The 26156-nt window shown below is 38.0% G+C and overlaps 1 protein-coding gene and 1 long non-coding RNA gene across 2 annotated transcripts in view; one reads left to right on the top strand and one right to left on the bottom strand.

The window, feature by feature from the left end:
• The first annotated feature begins 250 nt into the window (after window positions 1-250).
• LOC137472677 (uncharacterized) lies at window positions 251-1357 on the top strand. The gene is made up of 2 exons (XR_010998363.1): window positions 251-466; window positions 813-1357. It is a non-coding gene; the product is annotated as an uncharacterized lncRNA (long non-coding RNA).
• A 1491-nt stretch (window positions 1358-2848) lies between these two features.
• USP53 (ubiquitin specific peptidase 53) overlaps window positions 2849-26156 on the bottom strand; it is a 28971-nt gene continuing 5663 nt past the window's right edge. The window contains exons 2-16 of the mRNA XM_068187984.1: window positions 24120-24816; window positions 22271-22363; window positions 20289-20423; window positions 19100-19213; window positions 18937-19019; window positions 18517-18622; window positions 17946-18092; window positions 17270-17419; window positions 16619-16790; window positions 15851-16000; window positions 15084-15227; window positions 13970-14696; window positions 11974-12047; window positions 7203-7305; window positions 2849-6421 (exon numbers count right to left, since the gene is read on the bottom strand). Coding sequence (XP_068044085.1) covers window positions 5419-6421; window positions 7203-7305; window positions 11974-12047; window positions 13970-14696; window positions 15084-15227; window positions 15851-16000; window positions 16619-16790; window positions 17270-17419; window positions 17946-18092; window positions 18517-18622; window positions 18937-19019; window positions 19100-19213; window positions 20289-20423; window positions 22271-22363; window positions 24120-24263 — 3345 coding nt within the window. The 5' untranslated portion in view covers window positions 24264-24816 and the 3' untranslated portion in view covers window positions 2849-5418. The remainder of the gene's footprint in view (window positions 6422-7202; window positions 7306-11973; window positions 12048-13969; window positions 14697-15083; window positions 15228-15850; window positions 16001-16618; window positions 16791-17269; window positions 17420-17945; window positions 18093-18516; window positions 18623-18936; window positions 19020-19099; window positions 19214-20288; window positions 20424-22270; window positions 22364-24119; window positions 24817-26156) is intronic.

A 26156-nucleotide genomic window follows, 5' to 3' on the forward strand; every position in this document is an offset into this window, starting at 1 on the left:
GGAGGAGCGGGGCGTTGCCTGAGGCGGGGATGGGAGGCTTTGGCTGAGGTGGGGATGGGAGGCTTTGGCTGAGGCGGAGGAGCGGGGCGCTGCCTGAGGCGGGGATGGGAGGCTTTGGCTGAGGCGGTGATTGCGGCGCTTCCCTTCGTCGAGAGGGGCGGGCTGACGGGCGAGGCTGCCGCGCGTGATCCCGGGGGCGTGGCCGTGGTACGTGCGCTCCGTTCTCATTGGCGCCGCACCCGGAAGAGCCGCCGCGCTGCATTCCCTTTCCCCGAGGAGATGGAGGTGGCGGCGCGGCGGCGGCCGCGGGAGCCGGAACGGCAGGAGCGGGAGCAGGACGATGGTGGGCGGGTGATGTCACGATCCCTATCGGGACAGTCCTACTGGCTGGACCTGTGGCTCTTCATCCTCTTCGACCTGGCGCTTTTTCTGTTTATCTACCTGCTGCCCTGAAGGCGCGGCCCAGGTGAGGAGCGGTGTTCGGGGGCGGCCGGTCTGTCGGTCTGTCTGTCGGTCGGTAAGCCCCGACGGGCTGTGCCCCATGGAGGAAAGGGTTCATTCACTTCAGGAGCGGGCCCCTGGGAGCGGCCTTGGCATTCTCACAAGCCCGCCTCAGAAGGCCTCGGCAGCACGAATGCCTCTCAGGAAACTGGAAACTGATTCCAAACCACTCCCAGCTTTATTTATTTGTTTGCGAGATTTATTACCCGCTCTTTGTTCAGGAGGTGTGATTGATGCTCCTTACATGTCAGTATCTTCTGAAGGACTGTGCAGCGCTACAAACTTAACCAGACCTTTTCTGTTCCCTGTAGGGCCATTGCCACCAAGGGAATTCTCACCTATTTCGCACCTTATGATCACAGGCGGTGGAAGAGGAGGGCCATTTGTTCGGGATAAGCAACTGGGAACAGGACTCCACTTGAGTCGGGATGGAGGAGGCACATTTTTGTACTGTACCGTGATAGATCTCTGTGTCACAAGTGTTACTGTGTCCTGTTCATGTGTCCTAAACTGTGCCTTAAAGGTCACATACAACAGACTGACCGTGCTTTGTGACTAGTGCTTAAAGGTTTGTTGGGCAGAAATGGAAGTATGCACTGTGTGAATAAAATCCACTGAAAAGACACCCTGTAGAGTGGCTGAGAATAAAACCCAGCTCTTCTGTACACTGAAGTTGTAACAGATGAAGCTTGGCCAGCTGTTCTGCTTCTGAAAAGTTAATCCTGATGGGTTGATGCTGGTTGATTTTCTATAATACCTTTCTCTGTTTTTTCTTTACCTTCAGCAGTTACTGAGCCCTCTCAGGCTCAGTATTTATAGATATAAATATATACATATATAAACATGTCAGTGTTTATAACTCAGCAGCAGTGTCCTGTCCTCACTTACTGATTAAGATAAATCAGGCTCTCATTTCCTTGCTAGAAACTGTGAAGGAGGAGCTTACAAGAGCAGCCTTGAGTCACTGGCAGATGACACATAAAGATCCCTCCTCCTCACCATTCATGGTGCAAGTAGACAGTGACAGGTAATTAAAAGCTTTCAACATCAATTTCCTCTGTCTCACTAGAGGGAGACTTTCAAACTTGTGTTAAAGGGAGGAGTCTCTTGGAGTCTTTGGAGAAAGAAACAGAAGCTGAGCACATGGAGTGAACTTTTTGTCAGGGCACTTATGAGGGAAGATAGTTTTCAAGCTGTGGATGAAGGGGATTCAGTTTTCCTTAGCATTTTTCCCTTGGGAATACTAATTTTGATAAGTATAATCCATGCCTGGTGGTATTTTTTTTTTCCAGGAGTGCATGTAACAAAATAACTGGATTGCAGAGATTTGGAAGTGTAGAGTAGTTCAGTGTCTTTCCACACAATAACTGAAAATGGGCCAGTATGAGGTGAAATATGTTTGGGGATGCAAAAATAAACTGATGCTCTTTCCTTTTATTTTTACTCAGTTGTGAGGACAGTTTTGCTGTTGGCAGTGGTTTGTTTAATGTGTCAGCCCTGTGCTGTAAGAACAGAGATGCTGTGCCCTGCTGGCATTTATCATTATGACTGCTGGTAGCTGTGAGATCAGAGTGGTTTCAGAGATCCTGACTCAAGGTGCACAGGAGCCCTGAACTGTGATTGCATTCCCACAAACACCAGAATGGGGGTTCCAGTTTTTGAATGAGGCCATTAAAGAGACAAGTTCACTACATTTTACCTTTTTTTACCCCCCTTCTGGCATGATATCACAAGTGAAGTCCCCAGTGAACAAGCAGGAAAAGACTGTAATGTTACTCCATTTCTTTTTTGATAAGGAAGACAGCTGAGATTTAAAGGCTTAGGAAGTTGAATTTCAAGCTATCTTCCACTAATTTAGTTTTCTCCTTCAACCAGATCTGACATTAAAGGTTTTGCTTATCTCAGAAAATTTAAGAGCTAACAAAGTGCAGGCTGGTGCTGCACTGGGCTCCAGATGTTCCATAGGCACATGGAGCTCCTAAGTACAGAGATCCAGGTAAATTTTGCTTATCCCTAGTAAAGGTAGTAAAGTAGCTTATGTATCTGTCAATCACTCGTCACCAAGTCTGTGGGATTATGGTATAAAAATGGCTTTATGCATTTCATAGCTGTTTAAAAAGCTTAATATATTTAATAGCTTTATGAACAAATACTTAATCAGAAGATGAAATCATCATACTTCATCAGAAAATTAATTTTACTGTTCAGAAAAGGTAACCAAACCACCATCTCCATAGAAACTTTCAACCATCAGCAGCAGCATTATCTGTCACTTTAAAAATGTAGTTCTGGAAAGCCAAATCTTTTTTTTTTTTTTTAACATGAAACTCAAAAAGAACAGACGACAAAGACTTTAAATTTTTATCTTGATATTTTGAACAAGTAGAACTTGCAAGTAAATAATTCTAAAGACTGAAAAATATATTAATTACAAGACTTGTTAATATCTTTACTGTTACAAAAATTGACTAGGTTCTTATACAAATCTATAACTGGAGGGGGACATTTATAAAAAAATAAATAGGCACCCTAGGTAAGTTAAAATGAGTTATCACATATTAGTTAGCAAATGTTACATACATACATACATACATAGAGTGCAGAGGCAAATATAAAAATGAAGGTGCCTTGATTAGCTATTTAATCATGAAATACCTGGTAAACGTGGGTCACAGAGGAAGCTGTCTGGTAAGATTGCTCCAAGCTAAGCGAGGAAACTGAAGTACACCTAAGTTACTGCAGCTACTTTAGAGAGGAGTTACCAGTTGTGCTTACTGGGAGCAGAGTTCATTGGTATCAGTAAGAGGCATTCATATTGCTCATGGTACAGAAGTATCAATATTGCTATGCATGTTTAAAAATAAGTGTTCTAACATCATTCACAGTTGTTGCTGTGCTATCCATACATAAAAATACTGTAATTTCAAATACAATTTTTTTGTTTTTTGCAAAATATTTTACAAATGATACATTATTTACAAATTCCAATAATCTTGGTTTTTACACAGGTATTAGAGGACAGTTGTACTTAACTGGCTATGTATATTATGTAACATGGATAGATGAACTAGAAAAGTTTAATTTACAGGTTCTGAAATCTCTCTTAAAAAATATTACAATAGGAACCACCCAAGTTCTTACATTTTTAGTGTTCTACTGTATTAAATTGATTTTCTTACAAAAGGATCATTGTTTAGGTTGCTGTTTACTAGCAGCCATACAGAAACATGCATAGTATTTTCACTATAAATTCTAGAATTCATTTTTTCCCCATGTGCTACAACAAATTTTGATCAAGAAGGTAGAAAGGTTAATCTGAGATACCCGGTTTGTTGCATATATATAATGTTCCAGTTCTACTGTTAAGATAGATGTTATTTAAAATAAAAAAAAAAAACCCTGACCATGCCACAGAATAACCAAAACAACTGTTTAAATGTTTAGCTTGGATAATTGTGCTGAACAATTGCCATAATTTGGTTGAAGCACTAAAACACATGTACATAAGGTTATAAACATGAAAAAAGCTTTTCTGATTTCTTGTTATTTTCATAATAAAAGGCATTGATGTTTAGATGTTATCAGCAGCACCCCAAGTTAACACTCCAATGTGAATAATGGAAAAATGTTACCTTTTTAGGTTGTGCCAGGCTTTGCTATGCTGCCTCAGCACTCAGTAGATGGTTCTGTACACTGATTTAACTAGCCAGATAAAAGCCAAATAAATCTTCCTCCTTGTTACTGAGATAAGTCAGGTTAACAAAAGACAAGGTAAATTCCAGAGCTGCCAAAACTGGAGACAGAGTGACAGCAGAGAAAGAGGAACCTCTTCTTTCCATGCCCCCTTAGCCACCAGTGGCTGCACATTCAGCCTGACCTGCTAATGCAGACCATATCCATGTGTAGGACTGATCCAAATGGGAAAACATGTTAGTAAAAAAAAAAAAAAAAAAAAATCGAAAAAAAATCAAATGTGTGATCCCCATGAACCTGGGAAAAAAGGGGAGTTGAATAAATAGCAGCATTGACTTGGCATGCAATTGTAGAATAAGTCAGAACTGAACATAAGTAAGAATTACTTCTAAAATGTTACAAAATTAATCTGTCATAGTTGCATAACTCTGTATTTAAAATTAGCATCCTATTCTGTTATACTGGTTTGTAACGTAGGAAGTTAAATTTAATAAGTTAAAGTATACAGCTTAAAGGATGAACAAATCTGATAAATGTGTTTAAAAACGTACACTAACAGAGCAGAGGTATTAATAGGAAAGCATTACTGCAGTTTACTTCAATTCCCTTTGAAAGTCTATTAACACTTGCAAACAAAAATGGTTTTTAAAGAAGTATTATCATTAAGGCTTTTCAAATAAAAAATCCTCTGGGTAAACTTGCATTAAAGACACTTGAAGGTTTGTGAAAGTAGGGACTCAGAGACATCACTTGAAAAAGCCATGTCACCTCCTGCTACCTCTGAGGATAAATACTGCTCTGTTATGACTTCGTGTACTGCATTAGTTGTGGTAGCATGCTTATCCCTTTTGTTAGTCTAAGAACAGTGACCACAGTCTGAAGGAACACTTCTTACACTGCAGCTAACCACATCTTCTTACAGAATTAGTAACATCCATCCGATCCCGCTGCTGCAAGGTGCGCACACCCAAGGGACCACATGGAATACAAACTGAAGAAGACAAGCTGAGTAACAGAGGTAAGCATTAAGGCAACTAGAGTAACAAATCCAAGAACCACAAGTTTAGCACCTCTTCTCTTTGCATATTTGTTTGAACAGTCACAACTCCTAAGCAAGTACGGTCAGCTGGGTACCTAGTTAACACACACAGATTTGAGGTTGTGCCCCTTTACAGACTACATGAAATGCTGAAGTCACATCCAGGTGTGGGCTTCCTGAAGAACTTATCGACTGCAGTGTATTCCTTCTGCATTTGACTTGTACCTCTGTTCGGGGGTGGGATGCCTGGGCTCCAGAGTGGCGGGGTATGTGGTATTCAGATCTACTGCGGCTGCTGGAGAATGCTTCTCCTTGTGGAAGCTTCCACTCTCTGTGAAATACAGCTTGGGCCTCTGGTGGTACTTCAGCCTGTAAGTGTCAGTCATACAGCTGTCTACTGAGAAGTAAGTGGTTAGGGACACGCTGTCGTTCCCATCCGCATAGCCAGGGCTGGGTCCCGTGTGACGAGATCCTTTCTTCAACATGTTCTCAGACACGGTCCAGAACTCATTAACTGATAAGCGAGGTGGAGAATCCGGTTTATGAACAAACACTTCATTCCCTGGAAAGGGCTCTTTAAGCCTTTGTTCAGCTGGGACTGCGTTTGCTTCTGATGCAGATTTTGAAGGTGCACCTGTTTGCCTCAATGGACTATTTCGCAACACTTCCGTTGATTTTACATCTGCTACTGAGTTATTCTCTGAACCTGCCAAAGTGCTCATAGCATATTTCTTTGGAGGTAAGGGGGGAGGAATGTTCTGGTACACGGCTTCAGGCACCCAGAGGGGATCCGCCCTCCGGAGCAGGTGTCCCGTGTGCTCACTGGGAGGGGCGGTTGGCACCACCAGCCTTTCCGGCAGGCTCTGAGGCACACAGGGCACCAGCCCCACCTTGGGACCCAGAGTGTGATGGGACAGACTTCTTGTGTGATGGGACTGCGGCTGGGCAGGGGGGGTAAAGTCGCTGTGGATGGGCTTCCTGCCACAGGCATTGTCTGGGAAGGGGTGGGACACGCTGTCCGCACAATACACTGGCACATTGAGCTTCTCAAACCTCTCTGCGTGAAGCCACTCACAAGGGTTTGGCTCATTTGCCTTGTTCCTGCTGTCTGACTTCACAATCTCTTTGACAGCTGGCTGGAGAGCTGATGATGGGAAAAATTTCCTGTTGGTCTCAGGCATTTCAGCTCTAAAATACAAAACCACGCAGGATGTGAGTATCCATAAAAACATGAAAAGGCTCAGATAACAGGGATTTTTTTCAAATACGGCTTTGGTAAAACTGCTGAAACATTCAAACTGACAAGAGAGTTAGGACCTGTTCAATAGGATACAGCCCTTGGAGTTGGAGTTGTATTAAATTACTCCAGAGTTTCTTTCATTTGAAATGTAAATGTGCCCCAAGAAGGTAAGATCACTTCCTTCAACATTCAGGACTAAATCAAATCTGACCTCTGCTGTCTTCTAAACATCCTTGTGACTCTGATACATCCACTTGTCATATACTGGATGCTACTTTAAGTTGATAGATTTGTATTTACATTCTTCATTTTTAGGAGATGCTGAGCACTTAAGAGTTCATATTAGAAACAACAAGATACAGCAGTAGCTTCTAAACACAAATTAATTCTTCCCCCCCTTCCAGACAAACCTTTCAAAGCTTTATGGGGTGACTGCACAAACCACTAAATGGTTAATCACTGCATGTTGCATATAATTCCAAACAAAAAAATGTTAAATCCTTCTGTTTGTGGTAAGATGGTTTCAAAACATTTAAGCTATTTGGTGACATTGTCTGCATCAAAATTAAAGACAGAGTTTAGACCCATCAATTATGCAAAATTCAAAAGGAATTGCCTGTCTAAAATATTGAGTGCCTTGGCTTGTCAATGCTTAATATTGATCATTGTAGTGTAACAGAAATCAGTATTTCTTAAACTATTACAGAGAAATATGCCACTACTGGTTACCTCTTACTGTGCACCTGCAAATGTAATTCTGTTGGGAAACCAGCATGAGGATGAGGTCTATAGTTAACTTCAGAATTGTTCTGGTCTTTCCTCAAGTCTGGGGCTAGAAAATAAAATATTTCAAAGTTAACAAATGAACAATCCAATTCCTTCTTTGTAATTCCTCAGAGATTACAGAAACAAACAAAATAAAACAGAACAATCTCTTTCAAGATTTGAGATTAATCAAAATAACCATTTTGAAGATAATCTGCATGGAAGGTCAGATCTTAGAATCTGGAGGAACTATTCTGCATTTTCTTGTTACCAGAAAATAGGTAATTATCACAGTTTTGAAGTCCTGTAGACATACTTTCAAGCTCACCTTAATATTTAATCTGACTAAAAGCACATTTTCAGAGGAAGCTTTTCTTAAAAGGGTGTTTATTCAAACATCCAAAGTCATTTAAACGACAAAATAAGAACCATGACTTCTAAAAATTCATTTTGCATTACAATAATTAAACAGAATGAGTACTGCAGAGATTGGGGCTGGTTTAGGTTGTTCTGTTGTTTGTGGGTTTTAATAACTCAAACCCTAGAGCAGACTGTAAGGCTCACAGTGACACTGGGCAGACAAAGAGAACTCTTATCCACATGCCCCAAACACACAGCACTGGGTGCCTGGGCCAGCACTACTGCACTCCCACTCCAGAAGCTCCTTTTATTCCCAGGCAAAGAATCATTCCCTGAAAGTACACAAGTTCTGAATAAGGCAGCTCCTAGTGAGCAGGAAATAAAGGAAGCATTGAAGTATTTGTATCAACACCACACAGCATAAAGCACTCATTTGGCAAGTGACAAGCAGCAGTCTGTTTGTTGAGAGACACTCCAAGTCTTCCTTATGCCATGATTAGCCCACTAATATCAGCCACCTGCTCTGAAGCCACTCAAAGGAATGGCTTCTTATTTTTATCATTATTATTATTATAAATACAATGGCTTATTTTGTCTATGTACAGACTACACTCCTAACTGCTACACCTATTTCACTTGTTATTTCTCCAAGTTTATATATTTAAAGTCTTGGAACTTTAGACTCATGAACATATGAACCCCAACAACAAAGCAGAACTCAAGTGAAAACTTTGAGTGTTGCTGTTTGGTGATGCTCGTTTTTGGGGTCAATATCTGCCCTATGTTTAGGTGATGTGAGACTAAAGACATGAAATCTTTGACCAAGAACACAGGTAGTAGAGGCTAAAGCAGCACACAGCTCAAGAGACAAAGCCTCCATATAGCTTTCCTCAAGTCTTGAGATGAAAAAAAAAATTAATAAAAAATGTCAAAATAAACAATACCACAACCTTAGAAATAATATTTATGGGAAAATATTCTTACTGAATGAACCCATGCACGGGATAAATAATTAACCTGAGAGTTCAAAACTGCTTGTGTGCCACGGAGCTGCCTAACAGTGAGATAACCAACACTGAGGTAATATTTCACACAGAAACGTTTCATTCTGCTGCAGGCTGTGATGATTTTCCCTCCAAGTCCGACTCCCGGAGGAGCCCGCAGGCTCCCAGGGCAGTGCCGCAGGCGGCCGGGAGGTGGCAGCAGAGGCCAGCGAGCGGCTCCTCGGGCACATCAGCCGCGCCAGGCGCTTTGTGCCCGCGGAATTCCAGCGAACTTAAAAATAGATGTGTTATTTTCCCTTCTGCTGACAGGACAGCCATGCACGGTTAAAACCAGACGCCGGGTCGATTGGGAATTTTGGCTCTACGTTCTCTGCAAACCTAAGTATGGGACACACAAGCCCTGCTCAGCTGGAGCCCAGCATCCTTATCAATGAGTCATTAAGAGCTGAGCAATAAATGAAAGGTTCTGACATATAAAGCTGTCTGCTTTTTAGATTTACAGACATCTATTTTCACATCTGGGTAGCCAATCCAGATTTTCAAGAGATTAACATCCATTCTACAGGTAGGACTAAGCCCACAGGTAGGAGCGCCAAGGCCTTCTCTAATATATCTCCATTTACACAGACATGTGCAAAAATCTACCAAGTCCAGCTTCTGTAGGGAAAAAAATCCCAAATGAAAATAAATACAAAACCCCTACGAAAATCTCCAACAAAAACTCAACTCCACATTAAATTCAACTTCCTCTTTATGGGTTTTAACTGCATGTTTCCTGGAAATTTGTTTATGATTTCCTAAGTTGTCAATAAAAAAACCCAGCAACAAAGCAGAATACGTATTGTAACAAATATTTTTGGGTGAATCCCTCTCTCTTAGCCCAGACATTTTCTGTATTAGGTTGAAATTACAGGCAAACTTATTGGAAGTTTTGGAAATGTGGAATAACAGTCTCTCAGTCAAGGAAGTAAGTATGTTATAATTTGTCCAAAATGGAGTATTATTTCTGAAATACAGTGAGCAATCTTCTTTTTAAAAAAGTAAAAAATTCCTTCTATTCTATAAACTTTACTTTTGGAGCAGCATTCAGTTGCAAAACCCTTCATAGCTATCTTTATTTTATCATTTAAAGACACTCCAGTCAAGCACAAAGCTTTAATTCTTTACTCATTTCTTTAAACTTGACATTAATGTACGTTGACTACACCATAAGGGTAAGAACTGGATTTCCTTAAGAGCAGTTGCATGTTTTAAATTATTACCATAAATGTACAATTTTCCTAAGCATATGAGCTGTCTTTTTCAGAATTGTGGTTGGTTTGTGGGGCTTTCTGAAGTGACACATAAGCAAAGGCAATTGGGATTCTTCTTACACACTAACCAGATCTTCAGAATTATTCTAGGTTTCAGTTTGAGCTGTCACATGCTATTGAACTGAACAATGGGAAAACCATCAAAATATTAGTAATCTTTCTTTAACTTGCAGAACATGAGGTTGGAAATTTTGCCCTCACATTGCTCGTGTCTCAAGTTCTTCATACTCAAAAAAAAATTTGCCTACTCAGCTCACCCAATTCAAACTTCATAAACACAAAGTGATTAATATAAATCATGGATACTACATCTACTTACTCAATATTTACATTTTCCTGCCAAATCTGAGCACACAATTTAGGGATTGGCTTTGTGGGACCCTTGTTTCAGTACTACAGTTATCCACTGCTTACTGCCCATGTAAGGAGCAGCCATTTGATCTCCCAATCACCGTGTGATCCAGTGTTTCCATCTTTATAATGTTCTGACAATAAGTTTATTTTTGTTAAGTCAGGGACAGAATGCCTCAAGTGCTGAGCAGTAGCCTCATTGAGCTCCAGTAAAAAACAAGGAGCTGGTGAAGCACAGTTTTAAAAATGGTGGGCTTAATTAGAAGTCCAACATTATTTCCATAAGCAGTTTTCCACACAAAAAAAAACACTCAGACATATTTTTTTTTTTTTTTTAAGTTGCCATGAGAGCCTAACAAAGATTTCTTACATTACATTCCTCTCTCAGAAGGGACTGAGCATTTGTTTTGTAAAGTCCTATTTTCTGGGAGTCTGTCTGGTGTTTACCTAGCAATCCACGTCTCGGTCATAATATTCAGGGGTGGAACACAAGGTAATACAACTGATACCTCTAAGTTATTGCTGTTGTCCTTGCTAAAGGTGTCCTGACACACTTTTTGACAACCCAAAAACTGAGTCCAAATAAATTCTTAACCTCACATAAATGTAAAATTATCAAATTTTCAGATTTCTTTTTGGTCTATTGATCACTTCCATTAGATGTATTATTTTCCAAAATTGATCTCAATACATGCATTTTTTTATAAGAAGCTATTTAACAGTTAGTTACTGAATTAGAATAATTGAATAGGTGGGATCCTATCATCAATTTCTTTATGATATCTTGGAGGATCACATGGAATCACTATACTTTTTTAAAGAAAATGTAGGATGCAGGTTGAAAGCTTTAAGTATTCTTAAGTACTCTCTCCAGAGAACAGTTCATCACTTTAACCCACTCATTTTTCATGCCTAAAGAGTATTTTAAGTATTTTTCACTGTTTTTTTTTTCCTCTTTTTCCTATCCAACTGTGTTTGATAAGAATGGTATAGTACACACTAAAGCAGAATAAATCTCATGCAAGTCAGATCTTTGCATTATATGCTACTCATTTTTGGTTGGGTTTTTGTTTGTTTGTTTTGGGTCGTCAAAATAAGCAAGCACCAAATTAGTTCTCTTTCTGCACTAAAAAATAAATTAGAATAAGGACAGAAAAGGTAGAAGTGGTATGGCAACACCCGCACTTTAAGTCCTAGAAGAAACTGTACTATACATTATTGGAAAAGAAGTATGATATCTATAAAAATCAAATGTTTCCTGAGGAAGTGGCCTAATATTTATTGCCCCTCTTTGTACAAGCACCCTTCCATTGTTTCAGCACGACAGATAATGATTTTGGCTGGCCTCAGGATGACCTATTATATTTATATGCCAAGGCATTTATCAACTTTATAAAACTCCAGCAGACATATTAGTATGTAAAAGGAAGTAGACTTCCTTATTACAAGTGTTTCTGTCTGATATTGCTTCATGTCTAGGAGGAAAACAAATGGTGCCACAGTCCACCCAGACATTAAAAAAAAAAAGTCCTGCTTAGTATCCACCAAGAAATCTCCTAGCAAAGCTTTTGGGGAAACCACAGGGAGTGCACCAAATTACTATGTCATCTCTGTTAGGGATTTTTGGGTTTTGGGGCTGGGGGGAAGACAAATTCTCGCATATCTACAATAATTTTTTGAAAACCTAATTTTTATATGGGCTCTTACCATGGAAGCTTCTGTTCTGCTGGGGTACTGAATGTACCACACTGTCAGCTTTTTTGGTTGGCAAGTTCTGTTCACTGTAAAAGAAACATATATGTGATTACAGCATTGAAACTGTTGAAGAGACACCACTGGTCATCTAATTCAATTTATTTGTAGGTATAAATATCTTAAGTAAGTGTAACCTGTTTACCAACATTCCATCTTGTCCATTTTCCTAATTTCCTATTCTTGCTATTAATTCTTTGGTTTGATAACAAATATTCTAAGTTGTGATTGCCACTTGGTATCTCATTCATAGGGATTTTAATTTAATTTTTTCCCCTCAAACTGGAATAGAACTGGAAGATCACAGCCAGAAACCCAAAAGGAGAGAAAAAAATTATCAGAGAATTTACTAAATCTTGCTGGTTTAGATTAGCAGAAAACATGCATTACTAATCCTGATAGGGAGCTGACAAACACTCTGCCAATTTCTACCTTCTACAAAAGTAAGGCAAGAAGATACGCAGGGGCAAAAGTTCAATTAAAAAAAAAAAAAAACAAACTTATTGAAAGGACAGGAAAACAATAAAAATACTGAAAGAAATATGAAGAATGGAAAACAGTAATATTTCCACTTTCTAAAATAACTTTCAAGTAATTAATTTGTATTTTTGGGGGTTTATGAGACAAAGTATGAAAGGTTAGCAGGGAACTAGTAGGTATTGCCAGCCAGTTGAAATTACCAGTCATAAAAAGCATGTCTGAAGTCCCAGGAAGTCAGTTGTATTTTGATAAAGTATGTTTCTTTCTTTCTTTGACAAATGTTTAAACAACAGCATAAGCAGCTTCTTAAGGAACAACACTGGTTGAAATTAATCATATTCTCTCTCACAAAATGACACATTTGGGTGCCCCATTGCCTCTTGGGCATGCTTAAAATGAGACAGTTTAAACTGTGCAAAATCACAGGTTTAAGGCAACCTTCAAACACTGAAAATACAATCCTGAATTGGAGTAGCTTTATACATAATTATGTCATTAACCAATAAAAGCCCATCAGGTTTTTGCATAGTGGGATTTTGTACAGTTTGGTGGGAGGGAAAGAGTGGGACAAAGGGGAGAAAGGTCAAGGCCCTTTCATAGCCTGCTATTTGCTATTCTCTTTTCCTGTGAAATAAGTTGCCATGAAAATATATGTCTGAAAATTTGCTTGGATCTAGCAAATTAGATCTATCAAAGAGACTAGGCTTGGGCTCCCAACTGTGCTCTTCCATTTCATGGATACAAACAAGACTTGAAAGAAGAATGAAAGGATTTTAGAAGGATCTACATTCCACACACAGTTTGAGATATACAATACTGAAAACTGCATGTGGAAGGATTATAACTTTCTGTTTCAAGCATCACATAAATTTAAGTTGGAATGGACCTCTTCAGATCAAGTCCCACCAGTTGTAGTAATTTTACACTTTTCAGCAAATATTTATTTCAGACAGGTCAATTAATTACCAAGTGTTCAATACTTATCTGAGGTCATCTAGAAAACTGAATTTCTGCACTATGACTGGTAACAGCACCCAAGATTCACCTACTGCCATTCCCATCTCCTTGTCAGGGCCTGAACCAATGTTACAGGTGTGATTAAAATGGACACTGTATTATTCCATAGCAGATGGAAAGTTATACACAGTCTAAAAACCTTGTAAGTAAAGAAGTGTAGCAATTACTACAAATGAACACACCCTGCCCCTCAGCAGGGCATAGCAGTTCTGGCTCAATGCCTCAGTAACTGGCTCAGTGCCTTCCAAAGAGAACCACAGTGAAGGTAAATTGAACACTTAATTGCCCACACCCTTATTTCTAGATACACTTTAGCTTTCCACATACCTGACTTGAAGCAAGTTTCAAAGCATGTTTTCCTGGGTGGTTTTGGTTTTGAAGAACACACAAACGTTTGAACAGGTTATTTTTCCATAAATACAACCTATGCAAGCTCTAAGAGAACTAGCATTACCTGCAGGAAGGACTTTCCTTCACATTCTTGGCATCTGCTGTATTGATTCCTTCAATAACAGGGGAGTCTGGATTTGCAGAGCCGTTGCTGATATGGTCACTGCTTTCATACCCAGATTCTGTCCTCTGAATTTGCCAATTATCACCATGGATTTTTCTCTCTGTAAATCCCTTGCTTTTTTCAGCATTCCCTTTCCCCTCAGAATCCAGTGAACTTCGACTTCCTGTATCCTGTTTTGTCTCATCTTCATATATAGTCATTAAACCCTTCTGCATTTGGTTCTCCTTTGGCCAGTGGTTAACGCCCTGCTCCTTTTCGTGCTTAGGTTTACTGCTCAGGTTTCCTTTGTGCTTTGGGCTGTGCTGCTTTTTCTCAGTCTCACTGAAAATGCTGTCTACATTCAGTGTCTCTCGCATTGGTTTCCAACCTTTACTCCTGCTCCTCATACTTCCTTTGTCCTTGGAGTCTTGGCTGGTGTCTGTGTCGTAGCCAGTGATGCCATCGGTCCGAGTCCTTGTCACTGGTTTCTCCCCAGCAGGAGAGGGCTCTGTTTTGTTTGATCCAAGCACATGTGCAGAAAGCTTTGCCTGGTGAGGTGCTTGGTTGTCATGCTTGTAGGGGCCCCTTCCCTGGCTGCCATAGATCCGCTGATCCGCGCAGTGCCTCAGTCCATTTCCAGCCGGAGGAGACCCTGACTTAGCACTGGAACGGTCTTCCCCAATCAAGTCTTACAAGAACAAAAAGGAAAAAAGTTCCGTTACAGTTGTCATTAATATTTCATAGAATGATTTGTGTTGGAATGGACTTTAATGATCATAAGAAGTTCCAGCTGCCCTGCCACAGGCAGGGACACCTTCCACCAGACCAGGTTGCTCAGAGCCCTATCCAACCTGGCCTTGAACACTTCCAGGGTGGAAGCAGTCATTTAACTGATATTGTTTAATGTTTCTTACAGTATCTCTACAAATTCAGTATGTATTTTAGCATATTGAAAACTGGGAAAGCCTAATCTTACAGTATGGTCTCTTAAAAGGAGAAAAAAATCTGCACAAGCAGCACTGATGCAAAAAGAGATTTAACCCATTGATTCTCTGGTTATATTTTTAAAATGTACCTCTTTGTCTCCCAGACTCTTTCCTTGGTCCTCTGTCCGCATCTTTCCTTAAAGATGTGAAGTTTTTCATGTCAGCAGCTTTCTGGGCACACTCTCTGGATAAATCCTTCAGCCTGTCCTTTTGCTCACTGTATCCTAACTTGGCTGCAAAAAATGCATCTTGTCAAACATCATTCCTCAAAAGTCATTCATTACCAAAATACACAACCATATTTAAGGACAATAAGATTTAGTTTCTAGTGTTAGGACTACTTAAACTGACTAATGAATTATTTGACACAGATTAAGAACGTGAGATTTTTTCCCAACCATAAGATCAAGTCCATTAACATACAGGACTACAAGTCATGCTGATATCACAGTATTGTTGGGGAAAAGTGTACTTCAAGTAGCCAGTGACCCATACAGCCACTCCTCAGCCTCAGGTCACTAATGTGCCTTTTAATCAGCAACATCACTGGAAAGCTTGAGAGTGAGAAATGGAAAAAGGGCCTCGAGAGCCACTTCAGTTAAAGAATAACAAGGGTAATAAATATTCTGCATTTACAGCTCTCTCTGGAAAAGTTAACATTCCATGGCAGATATTCAGATATTACTAAATATTGAGAAAATCTTTGAATAATAACTGTGTCAATACCTGAACTTTTTCCCTTAGAAATAGTTCTAGTCCCGAGGTTAGAACCCACCTGAAATGCTACCAACTGAAATGCTTCATAATAAAACATATCTGGTTTGTTTACTTGGGGGTGGTAGTAGGGAATACACACCTGGACCTCTACCACCATTTGCTTGAATATGGCTTCTACTGAACGCTGGATTATCTGGCTGAAGTTTTTTATTACTCCTTTGATTAGTGGAATCTCCAATTCCGTTCTCTTTCACATGGTCTGATTTAGCAGCAGAATGCTTTTCAAATCCTATCAAACAGCATATTTATCTTTAGAAATAAAAAGCTTCCTAATTTAAATTTCCACTATAAAAAGTTTTAAAAAGAGAGAAAAGCTTTTTCATTCTGGATTAAAAAGCCAGAAGAGAAATATCACCAAAAACCACACTACATTTCAATAGACTAGGCAATAAGGTTCTGTAATATTTTATATACTGCCATATTTATAGTGGTAGCCTGCAGTGAAACAGGGTCCTAAATTCTTTGCTCCCTGAAGTAATCCATGTTCTATTTTTACACATGATGTGAAGAATAGCATGTCAAATTAAAATTGCCTTTTATTTAAGTTCCTTTTAAGTTATGCTTAGCATGAAATTAAAGAAGCCAACCTGAGACAGCAGTACAAATTACAGAACCAAAAGATTGGATTCTTTTTCCCATTATCCATTAGTCTCAATTTGTATCCCCTTATTAACAGGTCTAATACTGAATATATGCTCACACTAATCTCTTTTCTTTTGAGACTCTTTGGATAAAGATTGATAAAAGTATTTCAGAACAAAGCAGTCAATCCATTTTTTCTCCTTTACAATGTCCGTTTCAGAAATACAGCTGATACTGTTATTAAAAAAAACATGTATCTAATTACCCAAGTCTTCCCCATTTCCTCCTGCTGCCTTGCATTGAGACCAGTGAATAATCTGTTTTGGTGCATCTTCTGGAGACACAGCTGTGCCATCTGGGTTAGCATAAAATAGCAGCAAAGGCTGGAAGTGACACCGAATGCACCTGGACACCACATCTTTCCATTTTGTTCCAATCTAAGAAAAAATCAAAAATCAAAACCCCAAAACGTTATCAACAGTGCTGAACCCAAATATAGAAAGAGTAATTCATTAAGCAAGAAACACCAATTGCCTAATTCCAAATGTACATGAAGATTCAACATTTTAACACTGTGGTTTACATAAATTGCAACAAAGAGATAGACCTAGCATTGTAAGGGCTAAAAACCAGAACATCACCCCTATGGATACAGCTGCCAGTATCTTCTTTTTCATTAGAAGAAGTACAAATTCAACAACAGACAAGTGCACGAACATTCTGAAACATTCAGCATTTGTAAGGCACAACCATACAGCAGTGAAATCAATTCTAAAGGTCATTTTAAAAAATTACTTACAACACAGAATTTTTGTTAAAATAAAAAAGTTCGACTCTCTTCAACACTGGTGTCAGAAGAACGCTCTCCAGAAAAGAGAAGATCCCAAAATTTGGTAGGGGTAAAGCCAATACTTACCTCTTTTACATTAGCATCATCAAACAGCATCCATTTGCAGCTCTTGGTGTGAAAGGCAAAGGCACAGTAATGTCGGCTCGTGTAGCAAATCATTCCCACCAGAAAAAGCTCACTGTTTTTGGCATTTTCATCTGTAACCCTATAAAACAGCTGTAAAAATGATTACATATTTTAAAACACAGCCTCAGTTTCCTTACCTACTGCTAATATTTCACCAAGGCAACTGTTATTTAATGTCCTGTTGTATTACACAATTTTTCCTGAGCGTAAAAGCTGATTTTTGCACTTACTATGTGTATTTTAACTTTTTTGGGTTTTTTTAATGTTTGAAAGAATAAAGCATTAATCCTCTGGAATAATTCTACAAATTTCAAACTGAAAATTATATTCCTAGATTTTCAACTAGGAAGTCTCCTAGATTAATCATTGTACTTAGGGACAAAACACTTCCAACAGGACCTTCTCCTCTCACAGAAACTACTTCAAGCAGCACATTATAAAGAACTGCAGAAGTAGACATAAACCTTATATAAATATATAAACTTTATGTAAAGTTAAGTCATGCTTATAAAAAATACATATGAATATCTCTATTTTTTATATATTCACATATACATAAAATAAAAAATAAAATTAAATTCTAGAAAAAGCAAAGAGTAAGTTTTAGGTCAGATACCCCCGGAAGATAAAGTTGTGTGGCCAGATTCCGCATAACCTCTTCTGTCAGATCAGAGTGTTCTGAATCCCAGACTAAACCGATGGTGACAATCTCAGGACAATTCATAAGAACACGGCGGATTTTTATTTTTTGACCACAATTACTCTAGAAAAAAGGAAACAAAAACCATGACGGGAAGGAAAATAAAAGTGTTTAAAAATTGGAAGTCCAAAGGTGAGTCACTACACGAGAATTAGTTCAAAGAAAACAACTTTGCAATGGCTTTAATCCCAAAATTTAGTTATGGTGTTTGTTCCTAACAATTTAAGAATAACATTCTTCATCACAAAAACACTTTGATGAAGACTACAGCTTAACTTCTATATCTAATCACCACCTTAAAACAGAAATCTCTAGAACTGGAACAATAAAACATAAATATAAGAGCTTTATTTCCCCTAAGTTGACTGCTCTGAAGCAGCAACACAACACATAAACCTGCTTTTAGAGGAAAACTTATAGCCTGATTTAACATCCCAAAAGGTTCTCCCTTGTATCCCAAAGTCATGCAACATTTTTGTTTACTTACAGGACACTTTCTGTAGTCATCGGCAGTATTTGCTGCCTGCAGCAATTCCGCGAACATTTCTGGCTTGAGACGTTCATGCCTCTCCATCATTTTTTCTACTTCATTACTGCAAAAAATAAATTCCATAACTATGGCTCTCCCTTCTAAAGAGTAACAGATTTTAATTAACTGCATTGTATAACTAAAAAGAAGACACACAGTGGTTAAAACAGGAGCAATGCAAATTTTTTTTTTGTCAAGCCCTCTCTACATCTTGGTTTTGAAATCCAAATGCTATTTTTGAACAGTATCTCAAAAGCATGTTGCAACCAAAAAAATACATATTCATTTTTAACACTTAAAAGTCTTGCTCTGGCATGCTTTGCATATTATTAGAAGGGTGCATATAGAAAAATGAGTAACAAGAATAAAAGCTTTTACCACAGGGCTGTGGTGGAAATGTAACGCACAAATTCTGTAAAAGGCAATGGATCTGATGATGCTCCACAACTGCGACACACACACTACAAAAAAAAATATATATTTATTTACTCAGGAAAGGGAAAACAAGGTATTTGTTAAACCAACCAAATGAAGGTCTGACCTGCTCATACAGTGTCATAGCAAACTTCTGGTGAGAAATGCAGGATTTCGAAGTGCACATATCTGTTTCACTGTTTGGCACCAAGTGGAAATGAATCCTCTCAAGGATATTTTCCTAAAAGGAAATAATAGTATGAATGTAAACTGAACTGATGAAGTCAGAACACATGAAGAACATTACAATTTAGTACTCCAACTATGCCCCTTGGCTCCAAAATACTATGGCTGCAATGAGTTTGTCCCCTGAATTAGCAAGGCCATTTTTTTCTTTTGCCAAAAAGCCCAGAGGTAATGGGAAGAAGTGAATCTATTCAGGTAGATCAGACAGATGATTAGTTCAAGAGTCCAAATGCATTTTGAATAGATGGAGCAGTAATAAGAAGCTCTCTTTCATGACTGCAAGATCTCAAACAGCCTCTTTCAGGAGTTCTGCACTGGATTTTCCCACATACGTGAAGAAACATCTAGCAGGTAGGAATTAATTTGTGGATACTCCCAATGGATGTCCAAAGCTGAAAGGAACTGAAGCAGCAATCATATTTCCTGCCCCTCAAATCCTTGTCTGAAGGTTAATACTGCAGGTGTTTCAAGGTGAACATTTTCATTGTCTAACACAGGAGCTCTTAAAAAAGTCTCTTTACCAGAGTTCTGTGACACCTGGAGTCACCTTTAAAGGCTGCAGCAGTGGTTCGTGTTTTTCAGGAAGACACTTCACTGAAGCAGAAAGTAACTACAGCAAGATCTTCAAGCATTTGTTCACTCTTGGATAAGACAGTGGAAATCTCTTGTGCAGCAGAATTCAGCAATGAGCTGGCCAGTTGTAAAACACTGTATTTCAATAGCTGGTGACCCAATACTTCAAGGAACAGACAATCTATTCAAATCCATAGGTGCTTCTCCTGAGAAGATAACCTTTCTCTCCATCAAAATAGTTCTAGGAGTCACTCAGAGTTCATCATCCTCACCAACCTCCTGCTCTGCCTGAGCTACAGAGTTAAGGGAGGAAAGCATGGAACAAATTCAAGAGTACTCTATCCCCCTTACCTGACACTTATTCCATGTGTCTGTTGCCCTAAATGGGCATAAAGAAGCCCAGCAGGATTATGTTATTTAAATCCTACCCATAAGCCTGGAGCTACCAAAACCCCTAAACTAACAGAATTCTACTCAACTCTCATGAAGACACTTACAAAGCATTCTGCTGCATCATCCATGAATCCCAGCTGGAAACGCTGCTCATCCTTGAAGCTTTCCGCAAGGGCGTGTCTCATGTTATCCGACGGGAGGGCTTTCTCTCGGCTGTGCTGGAATTGTGAAAAGATGGCCTAGGAAGAAATGTAATGATTAGCTTCATTAACCACTTGGCTAGACACTGTGGTTCTACACAAACACATCATTTCTTGCATAAACATATGAAATATTTATATTTATAATGTTTATAGATGCATGTAACTTTCAAAATTACTGTTTTCTCTTCAAGTTACTACATTTGTATTCTGCTGATTCCTCTACTAGAAGTTATGGTACCAAACTAAACACTGAACCTGTAGAACAACAACATACAAATACAAAATTAAAGTGATTGACTTGAGCTCCCAGAGGCAACATAAGCCCTGTTCTGTAATTATATAGCTTTTTTAATTTGGCCCCTGGAATAGCAGTTCATCCATATGTATCTCATGTCTACAGATGGTGTGTATTTCTTAAGGCATAATGTAATACCACTCATGAGTCACTAAATGTAATATTTACTGCTTAGGAGGGGAGTATATCTTCATTAAAATTATAAACCTCCCATAAATTAGATAGAATGCCAATAATCCTTGCTATGAAATTAGCACAGTGCTGAGCCAGTGTACACAACACAAGAGAAAAGGTCAATATCTGCAGTTCTGGAACATGATAATAAATTGCACTTGATTTTTAATTCATTTCCCAGAAGAGAGAGTTGGCTGCTACTTTTCTTTTTGGCAGTAATATCCATCTAAGTGAGCTCATCATTTAGCATGTAAAGGAGGTTGATTCTGAAAGAACTGAAAGTTAAAAGCTATTAAATGAATTACAGATTTGCAGATATTTAAAGATGTATTCCCCAGTTAAGAATTCTAAGTCAAACTTTAAGGAGAACCGAAGAGAGTAAAGACAAAGCAAATCAGGAGAAGCCATGTAAAGTATAAATAAGGATATGCATTCTTCACACAGGCTTCCTATGGTTAAAATCTGTTGGACAGAAGGCAAAGATAGAACAGAGAAGCAAAGTTTCACTGCTAACAAAAAGTATTGTTTTAACCATGATGCATTCCAGGGTGTCTCTTAAGTATTTAATCTTCCTTCTCAAAAAGCAGGGAGTACTGACAAAAATTACAGTAACTATTTCCATGCAAACATTCAAAATAAAGTTTTTAACAGATCTGCTTTGAAAACATTTGTCACTCCTCATTTTGGCTGCTAGGTCATTTTTTGTTATGCAACATAGCTTTATATGTCCAGCTTAAAAAAAAACAAGCAGTACAGATGAGGAGGTGTGCAGACAGGTATGCTCAGTTTAGTGGCCTGCACAGTCCAAGTCCCAGAATTTATTGGCAATGCTTTTAGTTCATAGCAGAGGCTGACAGAGATAAAATATCCTTCACTGTTAAACAGGTAAGAAGAGTTACAATAGCCTAAGACCATAAAAAGAACCCCAACCCAATCAAAAAATCCACTCAAGACACTGTTTTTCCTCATCCAGTGTATATATTGCGTGGAAATTAACATGTCCAAGATTTTGAACACAGAACAAACCGAATTACTCAACCAGTATCTTAAAGAGCCAAGAAAACAAAACCAGTAGTGTACAGAAGAGCTGGCGACAGGCCCTTCCAAGTAAATTAACTACTCTTTTTTGAGGCGAGTACATAGGGCATAGAGTTAAATATCACAAATACATTGTTAAAAAAATAACTTACACCATTCTAACCAACCTCAGAACCCCATAAAATTTCTTCTTTAAATACAAGAAAATACTTCTCTTACAAACATCTGTTAAAAATGTCCTTAAGACTAAACTGCTTCTTTACACAAGAATAACTTGGTCACCCAGAGATAAGTATGATATATACACAAACATCCAAAAAAATAATTTATTTTTCCCTCATTAAGAAATATAGTTTTTCCAGAATTTTTTATCTACCTTTAAAGCACAAAATATGCAGGCATCTCCTTGACACACGTGTCCAGTTAAACCTCTTAAACTTCGTCGAAATATGTCAAGTTGCCACAATACCTATAAAAACAAAGAGAAAATAAGTAATCAGTTCTGAAGGTTCTTTGTTTAACACAACATACAGTAAACAATTTTAATTGTTTTTTTATTTCACATAACATACAACTTAAGTACCAATATTGCTGCAGGAAATGTGGGTTTTTTCCATTAGTTTGGTAAGTTATGGAGGTGGAAATTAAAGTTTTACATTCAGCACTTAAAATTTAGATCTGTTTTTTAAACTTTTTGAAACAATGTATTTTGGAAAAAGAGCTGAAGTACTCTCAAGGAAACAAGCAGCAATCTAAACCCTGTACAGGGACTGTAGCAGCTTTCTTAAAGCTCTACATAAGAGTTAAGTCCTATATTATATTTTTACGATCTCTTTATCAAAATGATTGCTGAAATACATATATTTTTGCACAGGTCAAAATAATCCTGTTGCTTACACAGGTATGTTTCTACCTTATTTGTGTAAATAAGGTAGAAACACAAAAAGGTAATACCCACAAGGTACCCCACAAAAAGGTAATAACAGCTGGGCTACGCCCACTGTTTTCAATATCTAATGTCTTGGGTTAACATGAAGTGAAGCAGTTCAGAAAGTTGTCAATTTAAAAAATAAAAATAAAACCCCTAAAAATGAGTTGTCAAGAGGCACAGTAAGACAACAGCTGCAAATTCAGGGGGAAAAAGATATCCTATCTATAAATATAAAAGCTAAAATGAAATAGGATGAGTTGGAAAACGGAAGTCCAAAGCTCAGTTCTGAAGGTGAAGCAGAGGTTACAAGAAAAGAAAGGAACACATTCCTCCTTGTAAAAGGGCAGCCACCAAGTTTCTGCCACTGTTTGATAAACAGCACTGGGTTGTGAAGTTGTAGGATTGTCTGAAACTAGAACTGAAAATTACTTAAGGCTTCATTTTAGGGCACCTAAGTGAAAATAGTAGAATTGCAAGAGAACATAGGTCATGCTGCTCCCATTGGATGCAAAACAGCAAACACTCTACTAAAACTACAGAACAATTTTATATAGATACTATACATACCACATAGCTATATTGCTCATATCTCCTAGTTTTAAATCCATGCCAGTTTTAAGTCCTCCAATTTTTAGGAAGTCCATGTCTATTAAGTACAGTCTATTAAGCCCTCTGCCAGTTTGAGAAATAATTCTGAACAATTTAAAAACATTCAGATCCAAAATCTGAACATGTCAAGAAGTTCCTTGTTATAAGAAGATTTCCAAGTCATATTGCTTTGGTACCAAGCACATCTCCTACTCTAATTGCACAAATCTTTCCTAAGATTAGAATCAAAGCCCTCACTATAAGTGAATATTCTGATATATCCCAGTATCACAGGCTTGCTCATATGCTAATTCTGAGAAAATGGGATTTTAATAAAAATTGTGTCCTAGTCAATACAAGTACTAATCTGTTGCCCCACCTAAAAAAGTGTCATATAAATTTTGGAAGTAATTTTGCTATGTTTGACAGAAACATTACTTTTAAAATTCAATCAGAAAGTTTTCAAGTTTTAAAACATTCCTACATTTCCTACATTTTCAAATACAAAAGTTTTTCAGATATCCTTGATGCATGCTAATAAAATTTAGTGCAAAATAAAGTATTAATGCTCTCAATTCTTTACAGTTAAATGTTGAATAAAATTACCTTCATAAGTGTCTTATTCCTACAGTTGCCATTTTTATTTCCCACACATACTCAGGAAAATCTATTTAAAAAGTGTTTAATAGGTGCATTTTTTTCTTACCTGAACAGCACTATTAAGAAAGCAGCTGTTTTGTCCAGGTTCATTTAGTAAGCCTTTTGTAGGGGCCAGGGACAGGATGCTTCCAGGCTGATAAACTTTTCCAAGGTTACCGGCAGGTTTTCTTAGGAATTTCACCCATGCCATTATTTTTCAGAGTTTCTAATCACAATGTTCACGCTTAAATATTTAAGGATATGATGGGTGCAAGGCAAAGAAGGTGGTTCTACAATAATATTTCCAAAGTCATGGCATTCCATTCAACTCTGTGCAGTAGTAACCATTCATGGGCTTAAGTCCATTTTCCATGAGCAGCTGTAAGCCATCCCTCAGGAGCCGTCTCCCAGTAAAAATACAGCTGAACAATGTTTTGAACCCTCAGTCTTAAAAAATAAATAAATAAAGGTGTCCAGTTAAGGTTAAAACATGTTAAAAGTCATTAGAATACAAGTTCTTATTAAGAAAGTTGCACAGTGACTTCTTCCAGGGATATCAATAAAGTATTACTATAAATCATTAGTTGTATTATGTTGAAAGTTTATATGTATATATATATATCATAGAATTGCAAAGTTCTTGTCAGGTGTTATACTCCCGTTCTCTCATTTTGTTCCATCTTCTTTTTACTTCTAACTGTAACCGATGAAATACATTCCAGTTTAGAACACGCCATGTTTATTTCATTCTCTTTCCAGTGAACCTGAAATAAGAAAAAAAACAGAAATTGAAAAAAAAAAAAAAGAAAAATCCAAAATCTTAAAGACCTACTACATTAAAATAAAGATCATGGCTAAAACAACCTGTAAATCTAAAGGCAAGATGAATTAGCCAGGAAAGAGGAGAAGAAAAAAAATACCCACCTAATAATTGTTTTTAAGCCATAAAAGTTGTTATTTTATCTATCATAATTTATTACCTTCTAATTTTTTACACATCTCTAAAGACCAAAATAAAGTTGCTGTAAAGATTCTCCTAATAACCAGGAACAGCTTATAAAAAGACCATACAATAAATGAGTTATTCAATCTTTGAATCTCCAAGTCTAATAAAAACATTACCAAGAAATAAATCTTTTTATTCAACACTCAAAAAGCTAAGCTGGTTTTTATTTCAATTTTATGGATGGATTGTCAGCTAGTACTCAGCTTTCAGAAGTTTGTACTGCCTACTAAACACAACATAAATGTATCATTAACCTGGTTGCATTCTCAAAGCAACCAGAAAAACAGTGCTAACAGCAATGCAAGAATATTCTGGTTGCTGCCCCAGTTCCAAGACTTTCAAATTCCAACAATAAGGGTTGTTTCTCCCTTATTGTTGGAATGAAGGAGCATGTTGAAGGTTAAATGAGTCCATTTCCAGAACATCCCCACAACCGCATGTAAAGCCCAAGCTGTGATCCTCTCACAACAATGGATTATTCTGTCAGTTTGGCATTACTACATCACCCACACAAACATTTGGAGGAACAGAACAGAATAAATAAACCAACACAATTGGGGTTGCATATGTGGGAAAGGAAGAAAAAAAAAAGGGGGGGGAAATTTGGGCCTCACATTTCAACGGAGATATTCACCTCAGATTTCACAAGCATGTGAGAAACTAAAGACGTATCAGTATAATTCAAAACCTGCAGCTTCTCACAACAGTTTTTTCCACTATGTAAACTTAGCAAGATTAATGAGGAGTATTAAAAACCAGAAATTAATTGTGTAGTTGGAATACTGTATAAACTGGAAGAGGACTTTGCTCAGCTCAGAACAAGCAACATCACATTCACACAAAACCACTCTACAGCTCTCTAATACTGTACATCTGGGATATGTGGCTTTCAAAAATACCCACAGGAAGTCTTGCACCCCTAAAACCATTCCCCATTATTTAAGGGAAATGCTGGTACTTGCTTGTCTTTAAAAATAAAATCAATAACCGGAACCTAACCAAAAGTCTCTTTTGCCCCATGAATAATCAGATGAGTGCTGTTTGTTTACTGATGTTACTGTATCTCACCCGTAAGTAATTTGATTTAATAATACTGGA

This window comes from Anomalospiza imberbis, chromosome 4, assembly GCF_031753505.1.
Source record: "Anomalospiza imberbis isolate Cuckoo-Finch-1a 21T00152 chromosome 4, ASM3175350v1, whole genome shotgun sequence".
Lineage (NCBI taxonomy): Eukaryota > Metazoa > Chordata > Aves > Passeriformes > Viduidae > Anomalospiza > Anomalospiza imberbis.